This window comes from Panthera leo, chromosome C2 (assembly GCF_018350215.1).
Source record: "Panthera leo isolate Ple1 chromosome C2, P.leo_Ple1_pat1.1, whole genome shotgun sequence".
In the NCBI taxonomy this organism is placed as follows: Eukaryota; Metazoa; Chordata; class Mammalia; order Carnivora; family Felidae; genus Panthera; species Panthera leo.
The window spans coordinates 70,889,305-70,912,232 of NC_056687.1; the positions used below are offsets into that span (position 1 = coordinate 70,889,305).

Genomic DNA, 22,928 nt, shown 5'->3' on the forward strand with positions numbered 1-22,928 from the left:
AGAGAGCGTTGAATGGAGAGGGGCAGGGAGAGAGGGAGACACAGAATCTGAAGCAGGCTCCAGGCTCTGAGCTGTCAGCACAGAGCCTGACAAGGGGCTCGAACTCACAAACCATGAGATCGTGACCTGAGCCAAAGTCAGATACTTAACTGACTGAGCACCCAGGCACCCAATAATCATATTTTCAAATGCATATGTATAATAAATTGGTTTTCTTGTATACACATTTAAATTTTTTATCTTCATCCTGATAAGTAATATGTTTAATGTGAAAAATCAGATTATAAAAATATATAATTCTTCAAAGAAAAGCCCCAAACAATCCAATTCATAAAGAAAACCATTAATATTTTAGTATGTTTCCACATTCTTTAGTTCTTTAATTTTTTATTATATATGTACATACACTTTGTTTTTAATGTTTTTATTTCAGTTTTACTGTGTTAAATTGACTATAATTCTTAAATAAAATAGGTTAACTACACATACTGACTTATAACATTTTTTTCCATTTAAGAGCGTAAATATCTTTTCAAGTCTACAGAGATCTACTTCATTCTTTAACAGTTGCATAGTACTCCATTACAGAATTATACCATAATTTAATACCAATATAGGCATATTTATAATTTTGTAAAAAATATCTTTGAATATACATTGCACAGTTATAAGTATTTTTATGGAATATGTTTCTGAATTGGGTTGAAGCATATCATACATATTTTTTATTTTAAGAGCTAATGTCAAATTGCCCTGCAAAAATACTAAGGTATATACCTCCTAGATGATATTTTGGAAGACATGGGCACCTGGGTGGCTCAGTCAGTTAAGCATCCGACTCTTGGTTTCAGCTCAGGTCATGATCTCATGGTTCATGGGCTGGAGCCCCTCATGGGGCTCTGTGCTGACAGTGTGGAGCCTGCTTGGCATTCTTTCTCTCTCCCTCTCTTTCTGCCCCTCCCCTGCTTGCACTCTGTCTCTCAAAATAAATAAACTTAAAAAAAAAAAGATATTTTGGAAGACAAAGTTCTAAGCTGAAATGATTCAGCAGTCCCAGAGATAAGATAAATGGAAAAAAGAAAAAAAATTAAAGAAGATATTATCAAATTAATACGAAAACCAATGAAAGAATAAAATCAGCTAACTAAAATACTTTTGGTAATGAAGAATAAAGCTTTCAAACTTAAGTCTATAAAAATTTCTTGGTGACACAGATTGAAAATCTCCATTTCTCAGTTCATCCTAAAGAGTAAAAACACTGCTAGGAGTAGGTTTGATTACCTGGAGGTGTTCCTCAGGCACTATAACTGGGCCGCATTTTGTATGCTCTGCAAATTCCCCAGTACAGTATCTATGGGGATCATTTTCCTTCTGGTGTTGGTTTGTTGCACGTTGTCTTTAGTTCATTTGTACATCAAAATTTAATTACAAAAAAAAAAAAATAAAAAAATAAGAAGTTCACAGCAGTTAAAAACATTGTAAAAAGCCTAGTTGCAAGATTAGTTTATTAATAAGGATTACTATTTTAGTTAGAAAAGTGGACTAAGAAAGAATTTGGGTTCCATGAGAAATCCTCCTAGCCTGGGTTTTCAGACCCCCAAATACTTCATAAGCTAATACTATAGACACATGAGGGAAGAAAGAGATATGGCAAACAGGGGACAACTACACCTTAGGATAAGATCCAGCAGATCATAAAAGAAAATCAAGAAAAGAGGGGTGCCTGGCTGGCTTAGTCGGTGGAGCATGCAACTCGATCTCAAGGTTTTGAGTTCAAGCCCTATGTTGCAAGATTTCTTAAAAATAAAAAAAATCTTGGGGCCCCTAGGTGGCTCAGTTGGTTATGTGTCTGACCCTGGATTTCAGCTTAGGTCATGATCTCATGGTTTGTGGGTCTGAGCCCTTCATCTGGCTCCACACTGACAGCACGGAGTCTGCTTGGGATTCTCCCTCTCCCTATCTCTCTGGCCTTCCCTTGCTCATTCTCTCTCTCTCTCTCAAAATAAAAAAAAAATCAGGGAAAGAATGATTACCTAACAGGTGCTTTATTATTCCTTTTAAATACCTTGCAGTTTGGTCTCTAAGGACAAACATAATAAAATATTCTAGTATGAGTTTCATAATTTGCCATACTGGTAGAATGGGGAGGTCAGAGTACTAAGCAACTGAAGAAAATGACGTGTACTTAATGTGACATACCTGCTAAGTAAGATAGTGCCCGCAGGTCTACGAACCTGAAAAGTCTTCTCCAAATAAGAAATAGCTTGCGGAAAAAGTTTGTTCTAAATAAAAGTTGGGAAAAAAAGTCAGAGTTATAGTTAAAGGACAAATTATATTTAAAACAAGTATAGGATAGGATATTAACAACTGAGGGGAAAAAAGAGAAAAACCTTACAATTCTGGAATACTGATTTAGTCAAAGGTTGCGTAGTAAGGGGCAGGGGAGAGAATGAGTCTAGGAGCAAAGGAATTTCCTTATTTTCTAGTTGAGTTTGGGGAGAGAACACTAAGTGAAAAATTCCTTCCCTATCTCTACTTAAGTAGAATTAGAAAATATAAATCTCAATTATTAATCTAAATTACTTCAAATCTGAGACTGATTAGGTGATTCTAACAGTAAGGAATTTATGTTAGGAAATCTTATGTTTAGAAGATCCATTTCAATCTCACCAATTTCTGTGGCCCATAATGAATCGGCCTAATGTGTATGTGTGACTCTGTAACAGTTAAGAAACTGTGGAGGTTAGCACCTCTAAAGACAACTTTAGCATATCATATAATCAGATAAACCCATCTTCAGGAGAATGAGTATTTCCACCAAGAAAATGGTGTTCTCAATGTATTTCAAAAAAATTTTTTTTCAACCTAGGTTCAGCATGTTCTCCTCCCAAAACATAAGAGAACAAGTAAGAAAACAAGAAGACTGATTTATTATCAAATTATAAAATAAGAAGACTAGTTCAGCATCAAATAAGGACAAAACTTTGATGAGGGGTGCCTGGGTGGCTTAGTTGGTTAAGCATCTGACTTCTGCTCAGGTCATGAGCTCACAGCTTGTGAGTTCAAGCCCCACGCTGGGCTCTGTGCTGACAGCTCAGAGCCTGGAGTCTGCTTCAGTTTCTATGTCTCCCTCTCTCTCTCCCCATCCCCTGCTCATGCTTTGTCTTTTTCTCTCAAAAATAAATAAAACATTAAAAAAATGAAAAAAGTTTTGATGAGTGCATCATAAAGATGCCTTTGAAGAAATGATAAATACATTCATTACCAACACTTTTTATTCATTCACAAAACAGAAATGTATAAATTTATTTTTTTAAGTACAATTTATATACAATAAAATGCACCCATTTTAAGTATCAAATTCAAGTCATGAGTATTTATTACATACCTTTACAAGGTATCTTTTCTCAGGGAGCAACCTGAAAATGAAGACATGAAACATTAAGAATTGCCATGCTGGAGCACAGCACTGTCTCATTTGTTTAGAATATACCTGGCAGGGGCCCCAAGGAATGCTTTGTAGAAGGATCTAGTATCAGTCCCCCAAAATCTCAATTTACCTCAATAAGCATTTGAATTAACTCTGTACCAAAGCAAAACACTAGGCATGATCATGTTATCTCATTCATTTGGGAAATAAAGGATAAGGAAAGACATCAAATACTCCTCATAGCTCTTCATACACTATTACAGATTCATAACTTATGTGTTTTCTGGACCTCTCTTATGCTAAATGAAAAATTACACCATCATTCCTCTGGCTAATAATTTTGTAAATGTTCTTATGGCATGTATCAGTTCTTCCTTTTATTTTTCCTCCAAGTACTCATGAGGAGTTGCCTTCTTTTATTTATTTATTTATTTATTTTTACTTTATTAATTTTTTAATTTACATCCAAGTTAGTTAGCATATAGTGCAACAATGATTTCAGGACTAGACTCCTTAATGTCCCTTACCCATTTAGCCCATCCCTCCTCCCACAACCCCTCCAGCAACCCTGTTTGCTCTCTATATTTAAGAGTCCCCTGTTTTTTATATTATTTTTGCTTCCCTTCCCTTATGTTCATCTGTTTTGCATCTTAAAGTCCTCATAGGAGTGAAGTCACATGATACTTGTCTTTCTCTGACTAATTTCGCTTAGCATAATACCCTCTAGTTCCAACCATGTAGTTGTAAATGGCAAGATTTCATTCTGCTTGATTGCTGAGTTATACTCCATTGTATATATATACCACATCTTCTTTATCTGTTCATCTGTTGATGGACACTTGGGCTCTTCCCATACTTTGGCTATTGTTGATAGTGCTGCTATAAACATTGGGGTGCATGTGCCCCTTTGAAACAGCACACCTGTATCCCTTGGATAAATACCTAGTGCAATTGCTGGGTCATAGCATAGTTCAGTTTTTAATTTTTTGAGGAAGAGGAGTCTTCTAGGTGTGTACTGACCACATCCAAGTAGATCCACATCTGTTCTGTTTAAATTATTCATAACATACAGATTTTAATCATATCCCATGGCCTTTATCTTTTCAGACTAAAAAGCATTTTTAGCTTAATTCCATCTTGAAGGTGCATTAGCACATAGCTCCATCTATGGATCTTCTGGATGAAAATATCTTTAAAAGTTTGATTCTTAGTTTTAAAAAGACAAAATAATGGCGTACTTACTCATCAATACTTTTATCATAGACAGTCTTGATTCTTAAATGTTCATCAACATCTCTTTTTACAACATGATTTGCCTTAAGATGAACCTTATTTATGACCTGAAAAAAGAACATATGTGAAAAATTTTTAAAAAGGTATTGTATAGATTAGCCAATTGAGATTCTCACTTAAAATTAATGAACTAAATTTCAAGTGTAATACCCAGAAAAATAAAAGAATAAACAAAGAGATATTTCATGTTCATGGATAGGAAGAATCAATAATGTCAGGATGTCAGTTCTTCCCAATTTGATCTATATAGATTCAATGCAATCCAAATCAGAATCTGAGCAAGTTATATTGTGGAAATCAACAATCTGATTCTAAAGTTTATAAGGAGAAGCATAAGACCCAAAATAACACAATGTTGAAGGAAAAGAACAAAGTTGGAAGACTAATATAATCTGACTTGAAGATTTACTATAAAGCTACAGTAATCAGACATGTGGTACTGACAATAGAGAAGACAAATATTTACTGTAGCATTATTTAATACAGCCAAGATATGGTGCAGTGGCACAGGAGCAGGCCAAGATCGGTTGGCGGGCCACAGAGGGAGCATAGTGTTCTTGGCACTGTGCTTGGTGTTATTGTTCCTGGCCAGGGACTTAGCAGTCTCTCTGGACTCTTCTGAATTCTGAGTCTGGCCAACCTTCAGAATTCAGAACACCAAACTGCAACCAGTATAAACTACCAGGATGTCCCAGAGACTTTAGCCTTATATATGGAAGCAACATGCCCACTCATCCCAAAGAATGTAGTCTGTGCATGAAAATCAGGGAAGATGGTCATGATACTAAAATAATCCAGAGTGGGCTATGTTGATGGAGCAGTTTATAGAAGAGAACTTGGAGAAACCATCTTCAACAGTATGCTAAATGAATTCCATCTCCCCTTTTTCTCTTTCCTATGTTCCTTTGTATGGGATTTATTAGCCCGCATTTTCTGAGAGGAGGTGTGGAAGATAGCTATGTGCAGTGACAGATAATTAAAGCAAACACAAAAAATCCTTGTTTCTTGCCTTTGCCCCCTGAATTAAACTTACTGCCCAGGTGAGTTGTGCATTGCTTTATTTAGTTGGGATAAAATCAGCATTGTATTCAAGTAAAAAAAAAAAAATACCCAAGATATGGAAGCAGCCCAAGTGTCCACCAACAGATGAACAGATAAATAAGATGTGGTATTACACAATGGAATATTACTCAGTCATAAAAAAAGAATTAAATCTTGCCATTCATGACAACATGGAGAGACCTAGAGGGTATTATGCTAAGTGAAATAGGTCAGACAGAGAAAGACAACATGATTTTACTTATATGTGGAATTTAAAAAAAAAACAAAAAAAACCATACTCATAAATACAGAGAACTGGTAGTTGCCAGAGGAGAGGGAGATGGGCAAAATAGGTGAAGGGGATAAAGAGATACAAAGTTCCAGTCATAAAATATACAAGTCACAGGGATGAAAAGCACAGCACAGGGAATATAGTCAATAATACTGTAATAACATTGTATAGTGACAGAGGGTAACTACATTTATTTTGGTGAGCATTTTGTAGTGTATGTAATTGTCAAGTCACTATGTTGTACACCGAAAACTAGTATTATACATCAACTGTCTTTTAATTAAAATTTTTTTAAAAGGAAAAAAAAATAGGGTGCCTGGGTGACTCAGTTGGTTAAGTGTCTGACTTCGGCTCAGGTCATGATCTCACAGTTTGTGAGTTCAGTGCTGACAGCTCAGAGCCTGGAGCCTGTTTCATATTCTGTGTTTCCCTCTCTCTCTGCCCCTCCCCTACTCACACTCTGTCTGTCTGTCTGTCTCTCTCTCTCAAAAATAAACATTAAAAAAAATTTTTTTTTAAAGGAAAAAAATAGACCAATGAATCGATGGAACAGAAAAGAGAGCCCACAAATAGGCCCACATAAATAGAGTCAATTGATATTTGACAAAGGAGCAAAGGTAATATAACGGAGCAAGTCAGTCTTTTCAACAAATGGTACTAAACAACTAGACATCCACATTAAAAAAAAAAAAAAAAAAGAATAAGAATCTGTGGGACCTGGATGGCTCAGTTGTTAAGTGTCCAACTCTTGATTTTGGTTAGGGTCATGATCTCCTGTTTGGTGAGATCTAGTCCCGCATCAGGCTACATGCTGACAGCACAGGGTATGCTTGGGATTCTCACTCTCCCTCTGTCTCTGCTCCTCCCCTGCACATGCATGCGCTTGCTCTTTCTCAAAAATAAAAATTTTTTTGAAACTAAAAAAAAATTTCATATTCTTCACAAAAATTAATTCAAGATGAATTAGACACCTAAATGTAAAATGCAAAACTATAGGGGTGCCTGGCTTGCTCACTTGGTGGAGCATATGACTCTTGATCTCAGGGTTTTAAGTTCAAGTCCCATGTTGGGTACAGAAATTACTTAAAAATAAAATCTTTAAGGGGCACCTGGGTGGCTCAGTTTGTTGAGCGTCCAACTTCGGCTCAGGTCATGATCTCATGGTTCATGGGTTCGAGCCCCACATCAGGCTCTCTGTGCTGTCAGCTGGAGCCTGGAGCCTGCTTCAGATTCTGTGTCTCCCTCTCTCTTTGTCCCTCTCCTGCTTGTGCTCTCTCTCCCTCTCAAAAATAAACATTAACAACAATTAAAATAATAATAATAATAAAATAAAATATTTATTAAAAAATAAAATGCAAAACTATAAAACTCTTAGAAGATACCATAAGAGAAAACATAGACGAAACATAGTTTGGCAATGGCTTTTTAGATACATCACTAAAGGAATGATCCAAGAAAGAAATAATTGATGTATTCAACTTTATTAAAACTAAAAACTTACGCTCTATGAAAGATAACATAAAGAGAAGAAGACAAGCCACAGAAAATATTTGCAAAAGACACATTTGATAAACGACTATTACACAAAATATACAAAGAACTCAACATTAAGAACACGAACAGCTCGATTAAAAAATGGGCAAAAGAGGGGTGTCTGGCCGGCTCAGTCAGTAGAGCAGAGCACGTGACTCTTGCCCTCAGGGTCATGAGTTTGAGCCCCACATTGGGCATAGAGATTACTTAAGAAAAATACACAAAAGATCTGGACACTTCAGAAAAGATATGCAGATGGCAAACATTCATATGAAAAGATGCTCCATATTATGTCATCAGGGGAATGCAAATTAAAACAATAATGAAATACTACTACACATCTACTAGAATGACCACAGAACAACCTCAAATGCTGACAAGGATGTGGAGCAACAGGAACTCTCTCATTCATTGTTGGTGGGAATGCAAAATGGTACAGCCAATTTGGAAGACAGTTTGGCAGTTTCTTATAAAATGAAACACACTCTTACCATTACAACTGAACAACTGAGCTCTTTGGTATTTACTCAAATGAGTTAAAAACTATGTACAAAATGTCTGTACACAGAAAACCCGTACACAGATTTTTTAAAATATTTATTTTTGGGAGAGCACAAGTGGGAAAGGGGCAGAGAGAGGGGAACAGAGGATCTGAAGCAGGCTCTGTGCTGACAGGCTGACAGCAGCAAGCCTGATGTGGGGCTTGAGCTCACAAACCACAAGATCATGATATGAGCCGAAGTCAGACGCTCAGCTGAGCCACTCAGGTGCCCCTGTACACAGATTTTTATAGCAGCTTTATTCATAACTGCTACAACTTAGAAGTAGCCAAAATGTCCCCCAGTATGCTAACAGATAAACTGTGGTACATCCAAATGATGGAATATTATTTAGAGCTAAAAAGATGAAATATTAAGCTATGAAAAGACATAGAAAAAGCTTGAGTACATAATACTAAGTGAAAGAAGCCAATCTGAAAAAGTGACATACTGTATGATTCCAACTATATGACATTCTGGAAAAGGGAAAACTATGGACACAGTAAAAAGATCAGCATTTGCCAGGAGGTAAGGGTGGGAAAAGATATGAATAGATAAAGCACAGAGGATTTTTAGTGCAGTATAAATACCCTGTATGATACTATAACAATGAGTACATTTCATTATACATTTATCCAAACCCATGGAATGTAACCCATCAAGAGTGAATCATAATGTGAACTATGAATTCTGAGTGATTATAATGTGCCAATACAGGTTCATCAATTATAACAAAAGTACCACTCTGGTTAGGGATGTTGATAATGGGGGAGACAATGCATGTGAGGGGGAACAGGGTATTTGGGAAATCTCTGTACCTTCTCATCAGTTCTGCAAAACTAAATCTGCTCTAAAAAGTAGTATTTAATTAAAAAAAAAAAAAAAAAAAAAAGGAGACCAGAGACAATGGAATAAAGAGTTAAGTGCTAAAGAAAGTCAATATCTAATGAGACTACCCTTCTAAAATGAAGAGGATATAAATATATTTCAGATTAATAAAAATTAAGAGAATTTACCATCAGCACTACATTCATTTCCTGCATCTAAAGGAAGTTCTTCATGGTCATGGAAATGACACTAGATGGTACCCTGGATCTTGTATTAGTTCAGGCTGCTATAATAGAATACCATAAACTGGGTGGTATTATAAACATCAGAAATACATTTCTCAGTTTTGGAGACTAGTAAGTCCAAGATCAAAGTGTATAAAGATTGGGTATCTGGTGAGGGCCCCCTTCTTGTTTCATAAGGCCATATTCTTTCTGTGTCCTTTGGCACAAGTGGCAAAGGAGCTCTCTGGGGTCTCTTTCATAAGAGTATTAATTCCATTCCTTATGGCTCTGCTCCCATGACCTAATCACCTACCAAAGATCCCACCTCTGAATCATCACTTTGGGAGTTAGGATTTCAACATATAAATTTTGGAGGGGGCACAAACATTCTCTTTTGCTTGTCTGGGAACCTTAATGGTAATCAGTTACCTACAATGATATAAAATTTCCCTAAGTGATAAGGTAGGCTCATTATGCCTGAAGTATTAATAGAAATAATATAGTTTATGCTGAACAGCTGGTTTATTCCTCAGAATCTGGAATTTTAGTGACTAAAATTGTGCCTACATAACCAATCTCATATAAAAACCCTGGACACCCAGGGTCAGATGAGCTTCACATTTTGTGCTTGTTACAAGTTACAGCTAAAGGAATTAAGCATGTCCTATATGACTCCTCTAGGAGAGAACTCTTATAAGCTTGTGCCTGGTTTCCTCCAGTCTTTGCTTCATGAGCCTTTTTGCTGATTATGTTTTGTATCCTTTCACTGTAATAAAACTTAGCTGTGAGTACAACTATATACTGAGTCCTGTGAGTCCTCTGGCAAATCACTAAACCTTGAGGTGGTCTTAGAGACTCTCAACACAATTGTACACACATTTCTTTTCATTTCTTTCAAGACATTAACTCCTTAAAGCTAAAATTATAATATTGTAATTGTGATATTTATAATATATGCAGAGGTAATATATATTACAACAATAGCAAAATAGTGGAATCTAACACAGAAAACAAATGAATAAACCATGAGCAGAATCAGACATAGAAATACAGAAAACAAACTGACGGTTGCCACGGGGAAAGTGGGTGAAGGGATTGGTAAAATGGGTGAAGGAGAGTAGAAGATACAGGTTTCCAGTTATAGAATCTATAAGTCACAGGAATAAAAGGTACAACATAGGAAATATAGTCAGTGGTATTCTAGTAACGCTGTATGGGGACAGATGGTAGCCATGCTTGTGGTGAGCTCAGTATAAGGTATAAGCTTGTTGAATCACACCTGAAACTAATATAACATTGTGTCAACTATCTATATTTAAATTAAAAGGGGCCACTTGGCTGACTCAGTAGAGCATGCGATTCTTTTTTTGTTTTAATTTATTTTTTAATTTAAATCCAAGTTAGTTAACATACAGTGTAATAATGATTTCAGGGAGCATGTGGTTCTTTAAAAAAAATTTTTTTTAATGTTTATTTTTGACAGAGAAAGAGAGAGTGCAAGCAAACGCGCACATGAGTTGGGGAGGGGCAGAGAGAGAGGGAGACCCAGAATCCAAAGCAGGCTCCAGGCTCTGAGCTGTCAGCACAGAGCCTGACGAGGGGCCCGAACGCACAAACTGTGAGATCATGACCTGAGCTGAAGTTGGATGCTCAACCGACTGAGCCACCCAGGCACCCCAAGGAGGATGTGATTCTTGATCACAGGGTTGTGAGTTCAAGCCCCATGGTGGGTATAGGGATTACTTAAAAATAAAAATCTTAAAAAAAAAAAAAAAATAGCAAAATGACCAGGGTGTAAAGGAAACTATAGTGTTAAAAAGTTCCTATATTTAACATGAATATTATCATAAATACAAGATACCTATTGTAATCATTTAGCACAAATACTCAAAAATATATCACATTTTATTGTAGGTTAATTACACCTCAATTTAAAAAGTAAAGCAAAGTGGAGCACCTGGGTGGCTCAGTTGGTTGAGCATCTGACTCCTGAATTTGTCTCAGGTTATGATCTCATGGGTTCATGGGATTGAGCCCTGTCTCAGCTCTGCACTGATAGCATGGAGCCTGCTTGGGATTCTCTCACTCTTGCATGCACTCTCTTTCTCTCTCCTCTCCCACTCACATGCACTCTGTCTCTCTCTCTCAAAATAAATAAACATTAAAAAAGAAAAAGAAAAACAAAGAGATATAGCTAAAAAGTCAACAGATCAAAATAGAAAACTAATGGCAAAACAGAGGAAACAAAAAAGTGAAACAAAAAGAAAACAAACAGCTAAACTGCAGACCCAAATCCAACCATGTCAATAATCACATTAAATGTAAATAGACTGAACATTCCTATTAAAAAGCAGAGATTGTCAGACTAAGTAACAGAGCAAGATCCAACTATTTGCTATTTGTAAGAAACCCATATTAACTATAAAAACATAAAAGAGTTGAAAGTATAAGAATGGGAAAAAGGCATATTATGTAAACATTAATAAAAACAAAGCCAGAGTGGCTATATTAGTATCAGACAAAGTATATTTCAAAACAAGGAATATTAGCAGGGATGAAGAAAAGGATAATACTTAGTGCTAAATGGGTCAATTCAACAAGAAAATATAACAATCTAAAATGTGTAAACACCTGGAGCATTGGATGGCTCAGTTGGTTAAGCGTCTGACTCTTGGTTTTGGCTCTGGTCATGATCTCATGTCTTCATGGGTTTGAGGCCCACACTGGGCTCTGTGTTGGCAGTGCAGAGCCTTCTTGGGATTCTCTCTCTCTCCCTCTCTCTCTCTGCCCCTGCCCCACTTGTACTCTCCCTGTCTCTCTCAGCATAAATAAACTTTAAAAAATAAAATAAAATGAAAAGTGTAAACACCTAACATCACAGCTTCATACTACATGAAGCAAAAACTGAAAGATGAAAGACCGACAAATCCACAATTATAGCTGGAGACTTAAACACTCTTATCTCAGTAATCAATACAGACCAGAAGATAAAATCAGTAAGGATATAGGAGATCTGCATAGCACAAAAACTAACTTGACTGAACTGACATTTATGGAACACTTGTCCCCACAATAGTGGAATGTGCATTCTTCTCAAGTGTATATGCAACATTCACCTAAACAGATCACATTTTGGGCTATAAAACAAACCTTAAGAAATATAAAAAACCTGAGGCATCTGGGTGGCTCAGTTGGTTAAGCATCTGACTTGGCTCAGGTCATGATCTCACAGTTTATGAGTTCGAGACCCACATGGGGCTCTCTGCTGGAGCCTGCTTCGGATCCTCTGTCTCCCTCTCTCTGCCCCTCCCCTGCTCTCACTTGAGCTCCCAAAAATAAACAAACACCTCTTAAAAATATATTTAAAAACCCGAATCATACAAAGTATGTTCTCTACCCATAACAAAATTAAACTAGAATGCAATTACAGAAAGAAAACTGGGAAACCCCCTAATGTTTGAAGATAAAACAACAAACTAAACCCTTGAGTTGAAGAGGAAGTCACAAAAGAGTTAGGAAATATTTTTATAAAGACTTTACTTTTAAGTAATCTCTACACTGATCAGGGGGGCTTGAACTCAACAACCACAAGATCAAGAGTCGCATGTTCTATGGGCTAGGCCAGCCAAGTGCCCCTAGAAAATATTTTTAGATGAACGAAAAGAAAATTATAGCAAATTAATATTTGTGGGATACAGCTAAAGCAGTGTTTAGAGGAAAATTTGTACCTTTAAATACTTACATTAGGGAAAAAAACCCTCAAATTAATGGTCTAAGCTTCCTAAAAAACTAGAAAAAGAACAAATTACTCTCAAAGAGAGCAGAATAAAGAGCAGAAATCAATTAAATGGAAAACAGAAAAAGAGAAATCAATAAAACCAAGAGCTGTCTTTGAGAAGTCTTCTGAGAAGACTATTACAAGTGATAAACCTCTAAACCGATCAAAAGAAAGAGAACACCAATTACCTATATCAAGAATGAAACAGGAGACATTGCTACAGACTTTACAGACTGTGTTACTGTGACTTACAATAAGATGTATTTGGTTTTTGTCCCACTTCTGGCACAGAACTCCTAAACTTGGAATTTCCTAAATGATGAGAGTGATAAAGCTGTCTTGTTATGTTAATGAAATTGCTTTGGGAAAGCACCTAAGGATAGGGACCAGTTGCCAGTAGGGCCAACCATGGGATTAGAGGTCTCCATCTCCTCCTCGAGCTACAGATTGAGTTGAATCACTAATGGTTAATGATTTATTAATTTTTAAAAATATTTATTTGTTGAGAGAGAGCAAGCGAGCACAAGAGTGTGAGTGGGAGAGGGGTAGGGAGAGGGGGAGAGAAAGAATCACAAGCAGCCTCCCCATTGTCAGTACAAAGCCCAACGTGAGGCTCTATCTTACCTGAGCTGAAATCAAGAGTAGAGTGCTTACCAATTGAGACACCCAGCCCCACCCCCCACAATGGCTGACCATTTAATCTACCAATGTCTCTGTAATCAAACCTCTATAATACCCAAAAGGATGGGGTTTGTAGAGTTTCCTGTTGGTGAACATTGTTAACCTTAAAAATAAAACTGCTGGTTATTTTACCAGCAAAAACTGGTTTATTTGGGAATAGCAGAGAATTGCAATCAGGGACAAGCAAGCTACAACAAAACCATAGGCAAGTCTGAAGAACAAAGGAGAGGAATACTCTTTTATAGAGAAAAAAAGGAAACTGGGGGGCTGTTATAAGCAAAATGTCCACTGGAATAAACTGGGATTTTGAAGTATACATTGGTTGAGTTGTGACAGTCTCTCATTGGCTGGGCTATTGCCAGGGAAAGAAGAAAACATTTTTCCTCTCGCTGCGATAGTGAAGAAATATCCATATGCAAGGTCCACCACTTCCTGTTGGGTCTGCAATTGACAATGAGTGGTAGGACATGATGGCTCCCTCTAAATGAGGTTTACTTTTATTAATTTTTACACCATGTAGAGATTCCTGGAGAGTGGAATGCTCTGATAGTGTAGAAACTACTCGCCCTTTCTCCATACCTTACCCTAAGCATCTCTTCCATCTAGTTGTTCTTGAGTTACACTTTTTATAATAAACTAGTAATCTAGTAGTAAATTTTTTCTCTGAGTTTTGTGAGCTGCTCTAGCAAATTAATCAACCCCAAGGAGAGGGTTGTTGGAAGCTCCAAACTATAGTCATTTGGTCAGAAGCTCAGGTGACAACCTGGACTTACGATTGGTGTCTGAAATGGTGGTTTGGGGGGCCAGTCTTGCTTCGTAGTGCGTGGAAAAACCCCCACACACTGGAATTCATACCCAAATTTTTTACAGACATTTAAAATATCAAAAGAAAATATTTTTAAAAACCTTACATCCATAAATTTGACAATTTCAATGGAATGAAATTCCTTGAAAGATGTAACTTAATCAAAACACAATCAAGGAGAAATAACCTGAATAAACCATCATCTATTACAGAAAATAAGTTCATAATTTCCAACTCTCCAATAAAGAAAATTCCAGGGGTGCCTGGGCGGCTCAGTTAGGTGTCTGACTTGATTTTGGCTCAGGTCATGATCTCATGGTTCATGAGACCGAACCCCATGTCGGGCTCTGCGCTGACAGTCCAGAAGAACCTGCTTGGGATTCTCTCTCTTCCTCTCTGCCCTCCCCCACTCTCTCTCTCTCAAAATAAATAAATAAACCTGAAAGAAAGAAAGAAAGAAAGAAAGAAAGAAAGAAAGAAAGAAAGAGAAAATTCCAGGCTGAGATGGCTTCATTAATGAATTCTATACATTTAAGGAAGAAAAAATACTGATTATATGCAAACTCTTCCTTAAAATAGAAGGGGGAGGAATATTTCCCAACTCATTCTATGAGACCAGCATTACCCTAATAGCAAACCCAACAAAGTTATTGCAGAAAAAAACCACAAAAACTACAGAACAATATCCTTCGTGAATATATATGCAAAATCATCAACAAATATTAACAAGGCAAATCCAGCAAAATGTAAAAAGGGAAATACATCATAACCAACTGGGGTTTTAATCTCAGGAGTGCAATTTTTTTTATCATCAAAAAAAATCATTGTAATTCACAATATCAATACAGTAAAGAAGAAAAGCTACATGATTATATTAATTGATACAAAAAAGACATTTAATAAAATTTAACATCCATGATAAAAACTAAGCTTAGAAGATAATGTTCTCAACCTGCTGAAGCACATCTACAAAAAAAATTTTTTTTTTTTTTTTAAGTAAGGGCTCTTTTTTTTTTTTAAGGTTTAATTTTTTTAGTTACCTCTGCATCCAACATGGGACTCAAATTGACGATCAGGAGTTGCATGCTCTACCAACTGAGGCAGCCAGACACCCCAAGGATTAACTACAAATGGGGATAATGGCTTTTAAGGTGATTGAAAAATTCTAAAACTGGATTTTGCTGATAGCTGCACAATTCTGTAAATGTATTAAAAATCATTGAATTGGTCATTTAAGTGGGTGAATTTTATGGTATATGAATTATATCTCAATAAAAACATCGTAAAGACTCTCTACAAAGAAAATGGCAGGCCCACCCAGGTGATCTCCATAATGAATTATACTGAACATTTAAGCAAGAAATTATTTCAATTTTATATAAACTCTTTTATTTATTATTATTATTGTTATTATTATTATTACTATTTTAAATAGGCTCCATGTCCAATGTGGGGCTCAAACTCACAGTCCTGAGACCAAGAGTTGCATGCTCCACTGACTCAGCCAGCGAGTGCCTCTATACAAAGTCTTTTAGAAAATACAAGAAGATGGAACATTTCCCAACTCATGTGAGGCCAGTATAGTTCTGATATCAAAAACAAAAAAAAAACTTCACTAAAAAAAAGAAATCATAAACCAACATTACTCATAAACATAGATGCAAAAATCTTTAACAATCTATTAGCAAACTGAATTCAGAGGTATATAAAAAGGATAATATATCATGACCAAGCAGGATCAATCACAAAAATGCAAATGCTATTATATACAATTTGCTATCGGAAATACATTGTATATAACTCCATTTGAGTATATTAAGTTCCAGAAGGGGCAAAACTAATCTAATGTGAAAAAATAATGAAAAAAAAATAGTTGCCTGGGATGGATGGGAGAGACTGACTGGCACCAGATGGGAGGGAACTTTCTGGAGACATGGAAATGTTCTATATTGTGGGGTTGTAAGTTTTATGTGGATGTACATGATTGCATTTATTGCATTTCCAATATATGTAAATTTTATCAGAACTCTTTTTGGGGCACCTGGCTGGCACAGTAGGTAGAGCATGGGACTCTTGATTTGGGGTTGTGAGTTTGAGCCCCACATTGGGCATAGAGATTACTTAAAAATGAACAAACAAAAAAACAGGGGCAGCTGGGTGGCTCAGTTAGTTGAGTGTCCAACATGTCATGATCCCGGGGTCGTGGAAACGAGCCCTATGTGGGTCTCTGCGCTGAGTGTGGAAGTTGCTTAGGATTCTCTGTCTCCCTCTCCCTCTGCCCCTCTTCCCCACTCACACTCCCGCTCTAAAATAAAAAATAAAACAATAACAAACTTAAAAAATTTTTTATTTAGTTTTGAGAGAGAGAGAGAGAGAGAGAGAGAGAGAGAGAGAGAGAGAGTAGAGGAAGCGCAGAAGGAAAGGGAGACACAGAATCTGAAGCAGGCTGCAGGCTCTGACCTGTCAGCAAAGAGCCCAACATGGGGCTCGAACCCATGAACCCCAAGATCATGACTTGAGCCAAAATCAGAAGCTCAACTGACTGAGCCACCCAGGCACTCCAACAACCTTTAAAAGTAACAATAACAAGCGAGAGGATGAGGAATGGGTGGAAGTATAGGAAATAAGAATGAGAGAATGATGGTAAGTGTTAAAGCTGGGTGATGGGTCAATGGGAGTTCATTACACTATTCCATTTTTTTGTTTTAATTTACATAATAATAATAATTTAAAAACTTAGAGGTTTTAGTTGAAAACAAGTTAAATGTGGGGTGCCTGGGTGGCTCAGTAGGTTAAGCATCTGACTTTAGCTCAGGTCATGATCTCATCGTCTATGGGTTTGAACCCAGAGTCAGGCTATGTGCTGACAGCTCAGAGCCTGGAGCCTGCTTTGGATTCTGTGTCTCCTTCTCTCTCTGCCCCTCCCCTGCTCATGCTCTGTCTCTCTCTCTCTCTCTCAAAAGTAAACATTAAAACAAAAATTAAAAAGGGGCGCCTGGGTGGCTCAGTTGGTTAAGCGGGGGACTTCAGCTCAGGTCATGATCTCGCGGTCCGTGAGTTCAAGCCCCACGTCGGGCTCTGTGCTGACAGCTCAGAGCCTGGAGCCTGTTTCAGATTCTGTGTCTCCCTCTCTCTGACCCTCCCCTGTTCATGCTCTGTCTCTGTCTCAAAAATAAATAAACGTTAAAAAAAAAATTTTTTTTTTAATAAAAAAAAAAAAAAGAAAAAGAAAAGTTAAATGTGTCAAAAAAAATTTTTTTTCAACGTTTTTATTTATTTTTGGGACAGAGAGAGACAGAGCATGAACGGGGGAGGGGCAGAGAGAGAGGGAGACACAGAATCGGAAACAGGCTCCAGGCTCTGAGCCGTCAGCCCAGAGCCTGACGCGGGGCTCGAACTCACAGACCGCGAGATCGTGACCTGGCTGAAGTCGGACGCTTAACCGACTGCACCACCCAGGCGCCCCCCCAAAAAAAATTTTTTTTAATAGGCTCTACACCCAACATGGGGCTTGAACTCACAACCCAGAGAGCAACACTCACACGCTCTACTGACTGAGCCAGCCAGGTGCCCACCCCCCCCTTTCTTTCCCCAAAATGTTTTGTACTTCCCACCACCATCAAAAAATGTTACATAATTTCCCACAGCATTTAACAGAGGCATAGTCACTAGAATGAGTACAATGAATATACTTTATGTCTAAGTTAAAGCTAAGACAATGGGCAGGAGGACTTGCTATTAAATACTCTCTAAGAACTAGGAAAATGTATTAAGGATGAGAAGTGTCAAAAAGAACTTAACAGCTTATTTTTAATATCTGAAGCACTATCACTATTGAGTTTGTTTAGTGAAGAGGCATAAGTAGGAATAGTGGGTGGAAGTTTCAGGAAGAGTTTTCAGCTCTATAAAAAGAACTTTAATACTGGTGATCTCCAAAAGGCAAGGGACTCCCTCTGCAGATAACCTCCCTATCCACGGAAATGTTCAAATATAAACTGTAGTTTTGTACATTAGCAACAACCACTAGAAGAAACTATCTAGGTTCCCTCTAGTGGAGAGATTCTGCAGTTCTTTGAATGGCTTTCTCTTATTGTAATCTAAATTCAAAGAAAGAAGCACAGGACATTGTAGGATTTTTTTTTTTTTTCAAGAATTCATCAGAAGTGGGGGAATTGGGGATATTTTTTTAAGGGTACAAACTGGCAACCAGTTAAATATATAACTCCTGGAGATCTAATATAGTGATTATAGTCAACAATACTGTATTTATAAAGTTGCTAAGAATACTAAAAAATAAGCAAAATTCAGCCAAAATGCAGTGTCATGATAAAAGCTGGACTACAGCTACAAGCCCCAAACTTAATATTTTGGCGCATATGGTTATGAACAATATGCACAAAACTTTTTGGTAATTACCACAAAAATGAATAGTCTTAGATTTCTGGGCTGAACTGAAAATTTCTAGGTCAATCTTTCTTGATAAAGTATTAAGACAAATTATAAAATCAATCACAACATGCCACTTGGACCCAAGTACTGTGTCTCCTTTCCTCAAAGAATGCTGATTACTGTGGTCTCAGTACTACGGAGAAATCAAGGACACAAACCTTTTCCAAAGGAACCTTACAATTTAACTACAGAGACAAGATTACAAAGAAATGCCTGAGAAATAAACCTTCCCCACAATGCAGTACTTGGTTAAGCGCCAGAAGAGAGTACAGATATGATGTACTATGAAATGGAAAGTGAATTCCGCTGAGTGGTTTCAGCTGACTGCCTTCAAGTTACGGAAGTTAAACTAGGACTAAAAGAATGTAGAGAGGGAGAAAAATGGAGTGTGAAGGAGGCAGGCCCTTCCAGGGTAGGAGAACAGGATAAAGAAAGCAATGTGGTGAAGGAATTTGAAAATAAACCTGAATTTTGTCTTCAGAGAACTCCCCAAATGTCCCCAAATGCCTTTAACTCTATCAACTTCTTCCCAAACCTTTAGACCAGTAGTTCCCAAAGTGTGGTCTTTGGACAAGTATCATCATCAACCATCTGGGAACTTGAACTGCAAATTCTGGGTACCATCCCAGACCTAATGAGTCAGAAAGTGGGGGTGGGGCAGCAATCTGTGTTTTAACAAATCCTTCAGGTGATTCTGATGCATGCTCAAGCTGAAAACCATTGCTCTAGAACTACCTATATACAACTCTCCACACAGGAAAGCGATCACGTTCCTGGCGCCCAACTCAGCCACTTGGTGCAGGAAGGGAGTTAATAGTGTTAGAGTAGGCAATTAGGCTCTAACAGGATGCCTGGAGGCCAGCAAAGACGAAGTTATGCCCAACTATGAGGAAGTAAGAGGCCTGTCCTGGCAGTACTCTAAAACAAAACCAAAAAGACCGCCATTTTGACAGTTTGAGTGACCTAAGCTCATTATACAGTTGTTATATCATTAGCATTGCGGTTTTGAAGGAATTGCGTCTCGGAAATCCCCGCCAGAGTTCCTTAGGCAAATAAGGCAAGAAAAAGGGCAGAACCCACATTCCTGAAGACCTCCCTGATTACAAGAAACCTTCACTTCAAATAATGAATATTTCATCCCTTTGTTACAAACTGTCAATAAAAGATAGAAATACAAAACCAGCGGGCTCAGCTATTCCTTGAGCGCACCCACTCTCCCATCTCGAGAGTGTAGTTTCACTTTAATAAACTTTCCTGTTTGTACTGCTCATCTACTATGTTGTGTCAGTCCTAGACTTTTTTCTCCTGGCCAAGAGCCTCCAGCGACATCTTTTGGAGGGGCTAAGTCAAGGCCTCAGGGCCCAAGGTCCAATAGTAGGTCCAGCCCTCTAACAGTTCAGTCTCTGGCACAATTTATTTCGCTTTCTCCTCCAATACATCTTGTTCCAACAACTACCCGCTACATCTTCGCCTCCCGTGTTACTTTCCCCTCACAGCGCCCGCTCCCGCCCCTCCATCGCCCTACCTCAGTCTCAGAGGGGACGTGGTGCCGGCAGGGAGGGGAACTGTCCAAGGAGACAGGAATAGATGTGGCGCTTGCCCAGAGGCCGCCCAACAAGAGCAGAACGCTTCGGACCCGTAAAGAACTGCTCCGGCGCCACTGGCTAGGGCATGAGCCTGAACCAGGAGAACCTGCTCCTCCATCCCACTCGGCCGCCATCTTTGGGCCGAGCGTCGTTACCATGGAGTACGTGACGTCTCGGCCCCAGCGCCAGTCCCGCACCCTGGGGCAAATGGTATAGTCGCCGGAAAGACGCTTTTTGATTGGCTAGCATCACCCAGCCAGTTCACCGCGGATGAGGAACTGCATCACGCCCGTCGAGTCTCAACGCGCGAAGCCGGCCAATTAAGTGCCGTTTAGAGCCCCACGTGAGATGGGCTGTGGAAGACCAGTGGGTGCTGATAGTAAGGGAGTGTTGGTATGAGGCCCTTTCTCTTTGTTATTCACCGAGAAGGCAGGCATCCACTAGGTGCCAGGTAACAGAATCTTTAATGGTTACCCTCTATATAAAAAAATGGATGGAATATAATTTTCATTTTTATTTTATCCTCAGGCACCGATTTTACGCCCATTTCTTAAGTCATTTCTTGTAAAATCAATGAGTTCTTTACTATTCAACCTCATCCCTTAACTTCTATGAAAACCAAGAATTAGGGGCACCTGGCTGGCTCAATGGGTAGAGCATGAATCTACCTGATCTCAGGGTCATAGGTTCAAGCCCCACATTGGGTGTGCAGCCTACTTAAAAACAAAACAAAAATTGCAACTGCATTTAACCAAGAGACCATGTGAATCCATGCCATTAATGAAACTACCTTTAAACTGGGCTATAAGTAACTATAAAAAAATTGAAAATTGGGAGATTTTCCTGTGGCCCATTAAACAATTAAAACTAGTAACTGGCAGCACTGAACTGGGACAGTCATTTAACAGGAACTGAATATTGTAAATTACTATGCTAGGAACTGTAGGGGTAGGAAAGAAAAGCCATAAGGATGTACAATTCATTGGTAAAGATCATTTACTCATTCATGGGTGGGGCATTCTACCAGTAATGGCTCTTTACCGAACATCTATCATGCCAAAACTAGTGGAACTGGGATTCCAAACCAAATTCATTACGTTCAGGACATGTGCTCTTTCCACTACAAGATCACAAAAAACTTCCAAGTTCCTAGTTTTAACAGTAGTGTTACGTTGAGGGGAGGCTGTTTCAATGATCCAGTCAACAAAATGCTAGCCATTCAAGCTCGTTTCTCTGAAACATGTAATTTCTCCAATGGGAACTTTTGACTTGAGAACTCTGCACCTACCAAACCTCAATATGGGAACAGAAAAACATAAAGCACCCTCATTTACAAGTGCTGTATTATTAAAGAGGATGAATTTGCATGCAAGACTGTTTTGTCATTACATTTATTCAGGTCATCCTAAGGACTCTCAGCCTTCTTTCTTCTTTGCTCAATTGCCCACCACTTGTTTATCCACTTCCATTACTCTATCACCTATCCCACCAGAATACCATATTCACTTAACTTAGGTGATAGCCATCAGGTTTCCTCTCTTCTGGATGCCTAATCCAGACCCAAGTATCCATCTGCCTTCCTGGACATATTTCATAGCAGAGTATCCTATAGCTTCCTCAAACTCATCATTTCCCTTCACAAAACCAATCTGGTTCCCCAACTTTACAAATGCACTATTACCCACCCAGCAACCAAAGCTAGTACACCTTACCCATTAAGACTCAACTCATCTTTAAATTCTCCTAAATCCTTAGTACAGTACACAAGACCTTGCATAATCTGGCATTTCTTAGGTTTCTACACACTTTTCCAATTATTGCCCATAGTTTTCAGTTCCACTACATAACCCAGTTGAAGGTTTCCTCAAATGCCTCCTGCCTTCACAAAAAATCATGCCAATTTTTCCCAAAATACCTCCCCAAGCATTTCTTCCTCTACCCAACCATCCCAAGAGTAACAAGTACATGACACAACAAAGTCAGTAGTTTTAGATTATGTTGCTGTTTTTCAACAACTAAATCTCACTGGAGGTCTGAGATAGGTACTTCCTGCCATTGACCTGAGTTTCCAATGTCAATTTCCTTAGGATTCTAATAACCAAATTGTGACCATGAAATGCACTGCTTAGACTGTGAGGAAAACATGATTAACATTGGACCCAGACTGCATCTGACCCATCCACCTCTTGCCTTGAAGCCATACTTCCCATATAAGGCCAAATGATACTGGCAGTACAAACACAAGGCCATTTCTGTGAAATCTGGGATCTTCCTTCTCAACAGCAACTTTGGCTTGAGGATGGCCACCACTGGACTAATAAGCACAACTTTCTTAGAACTGCCATATGCTACAAGTGCCCAATCCTTTCCTGCATCATCTCCTTCAATGGTTTTTTCTGACCCCACCACCACCCATTTTTTGGCACACTAATTGTTTTTTGGCAGGTTT

The 22,928-nt window shown here is 38.2% G+C and overlaps 1 protein-coding gene across 6 annotated transcripts in view; it reads right to left on the minus strand.

The window, feature by feature from the left end:
• The window catches only part of LMLN (leishmanolysin like peptidase), a 91,683-nt gene extending 71,033 nt beyond the window's left edge, over nt 1-20,650 (minus strand). For all 6 annotated transcript variants that reach the window (XR_006207050.1, XM_042954779.1, XM_042954780.1 and 3 more), the window contains exons 1-5: nt 20,419-20,650; nt 4,673-4,770; nt 3,389-3,419; nt 2,200-2,282; nt 1,282-1,396 (exon numbers count right to left, since the gene is read on the minus strand). Coding sequence is in view for 5 of the 6 variants with exons in the window: in XM_042954779.1 (XP_042810713.1) it covers nt 1,282-1,396; nt 2,200-2,282; nt 3,389-3,419; nt 4,673-4,770; nt 20,419-20,637 (546 nt within the window). In the remaining variant the exon portion in view is untranslated. The remainder of the gene's footprint in view (nt 1-1,281; nt 1,397-2,199; nt 2,283-3,388; nt 3,420-4,672; nt 4,771-20,418) is intronic.
• Nucleotides 20,651-22,928: the final 2,278 nt, after the last annotated feature.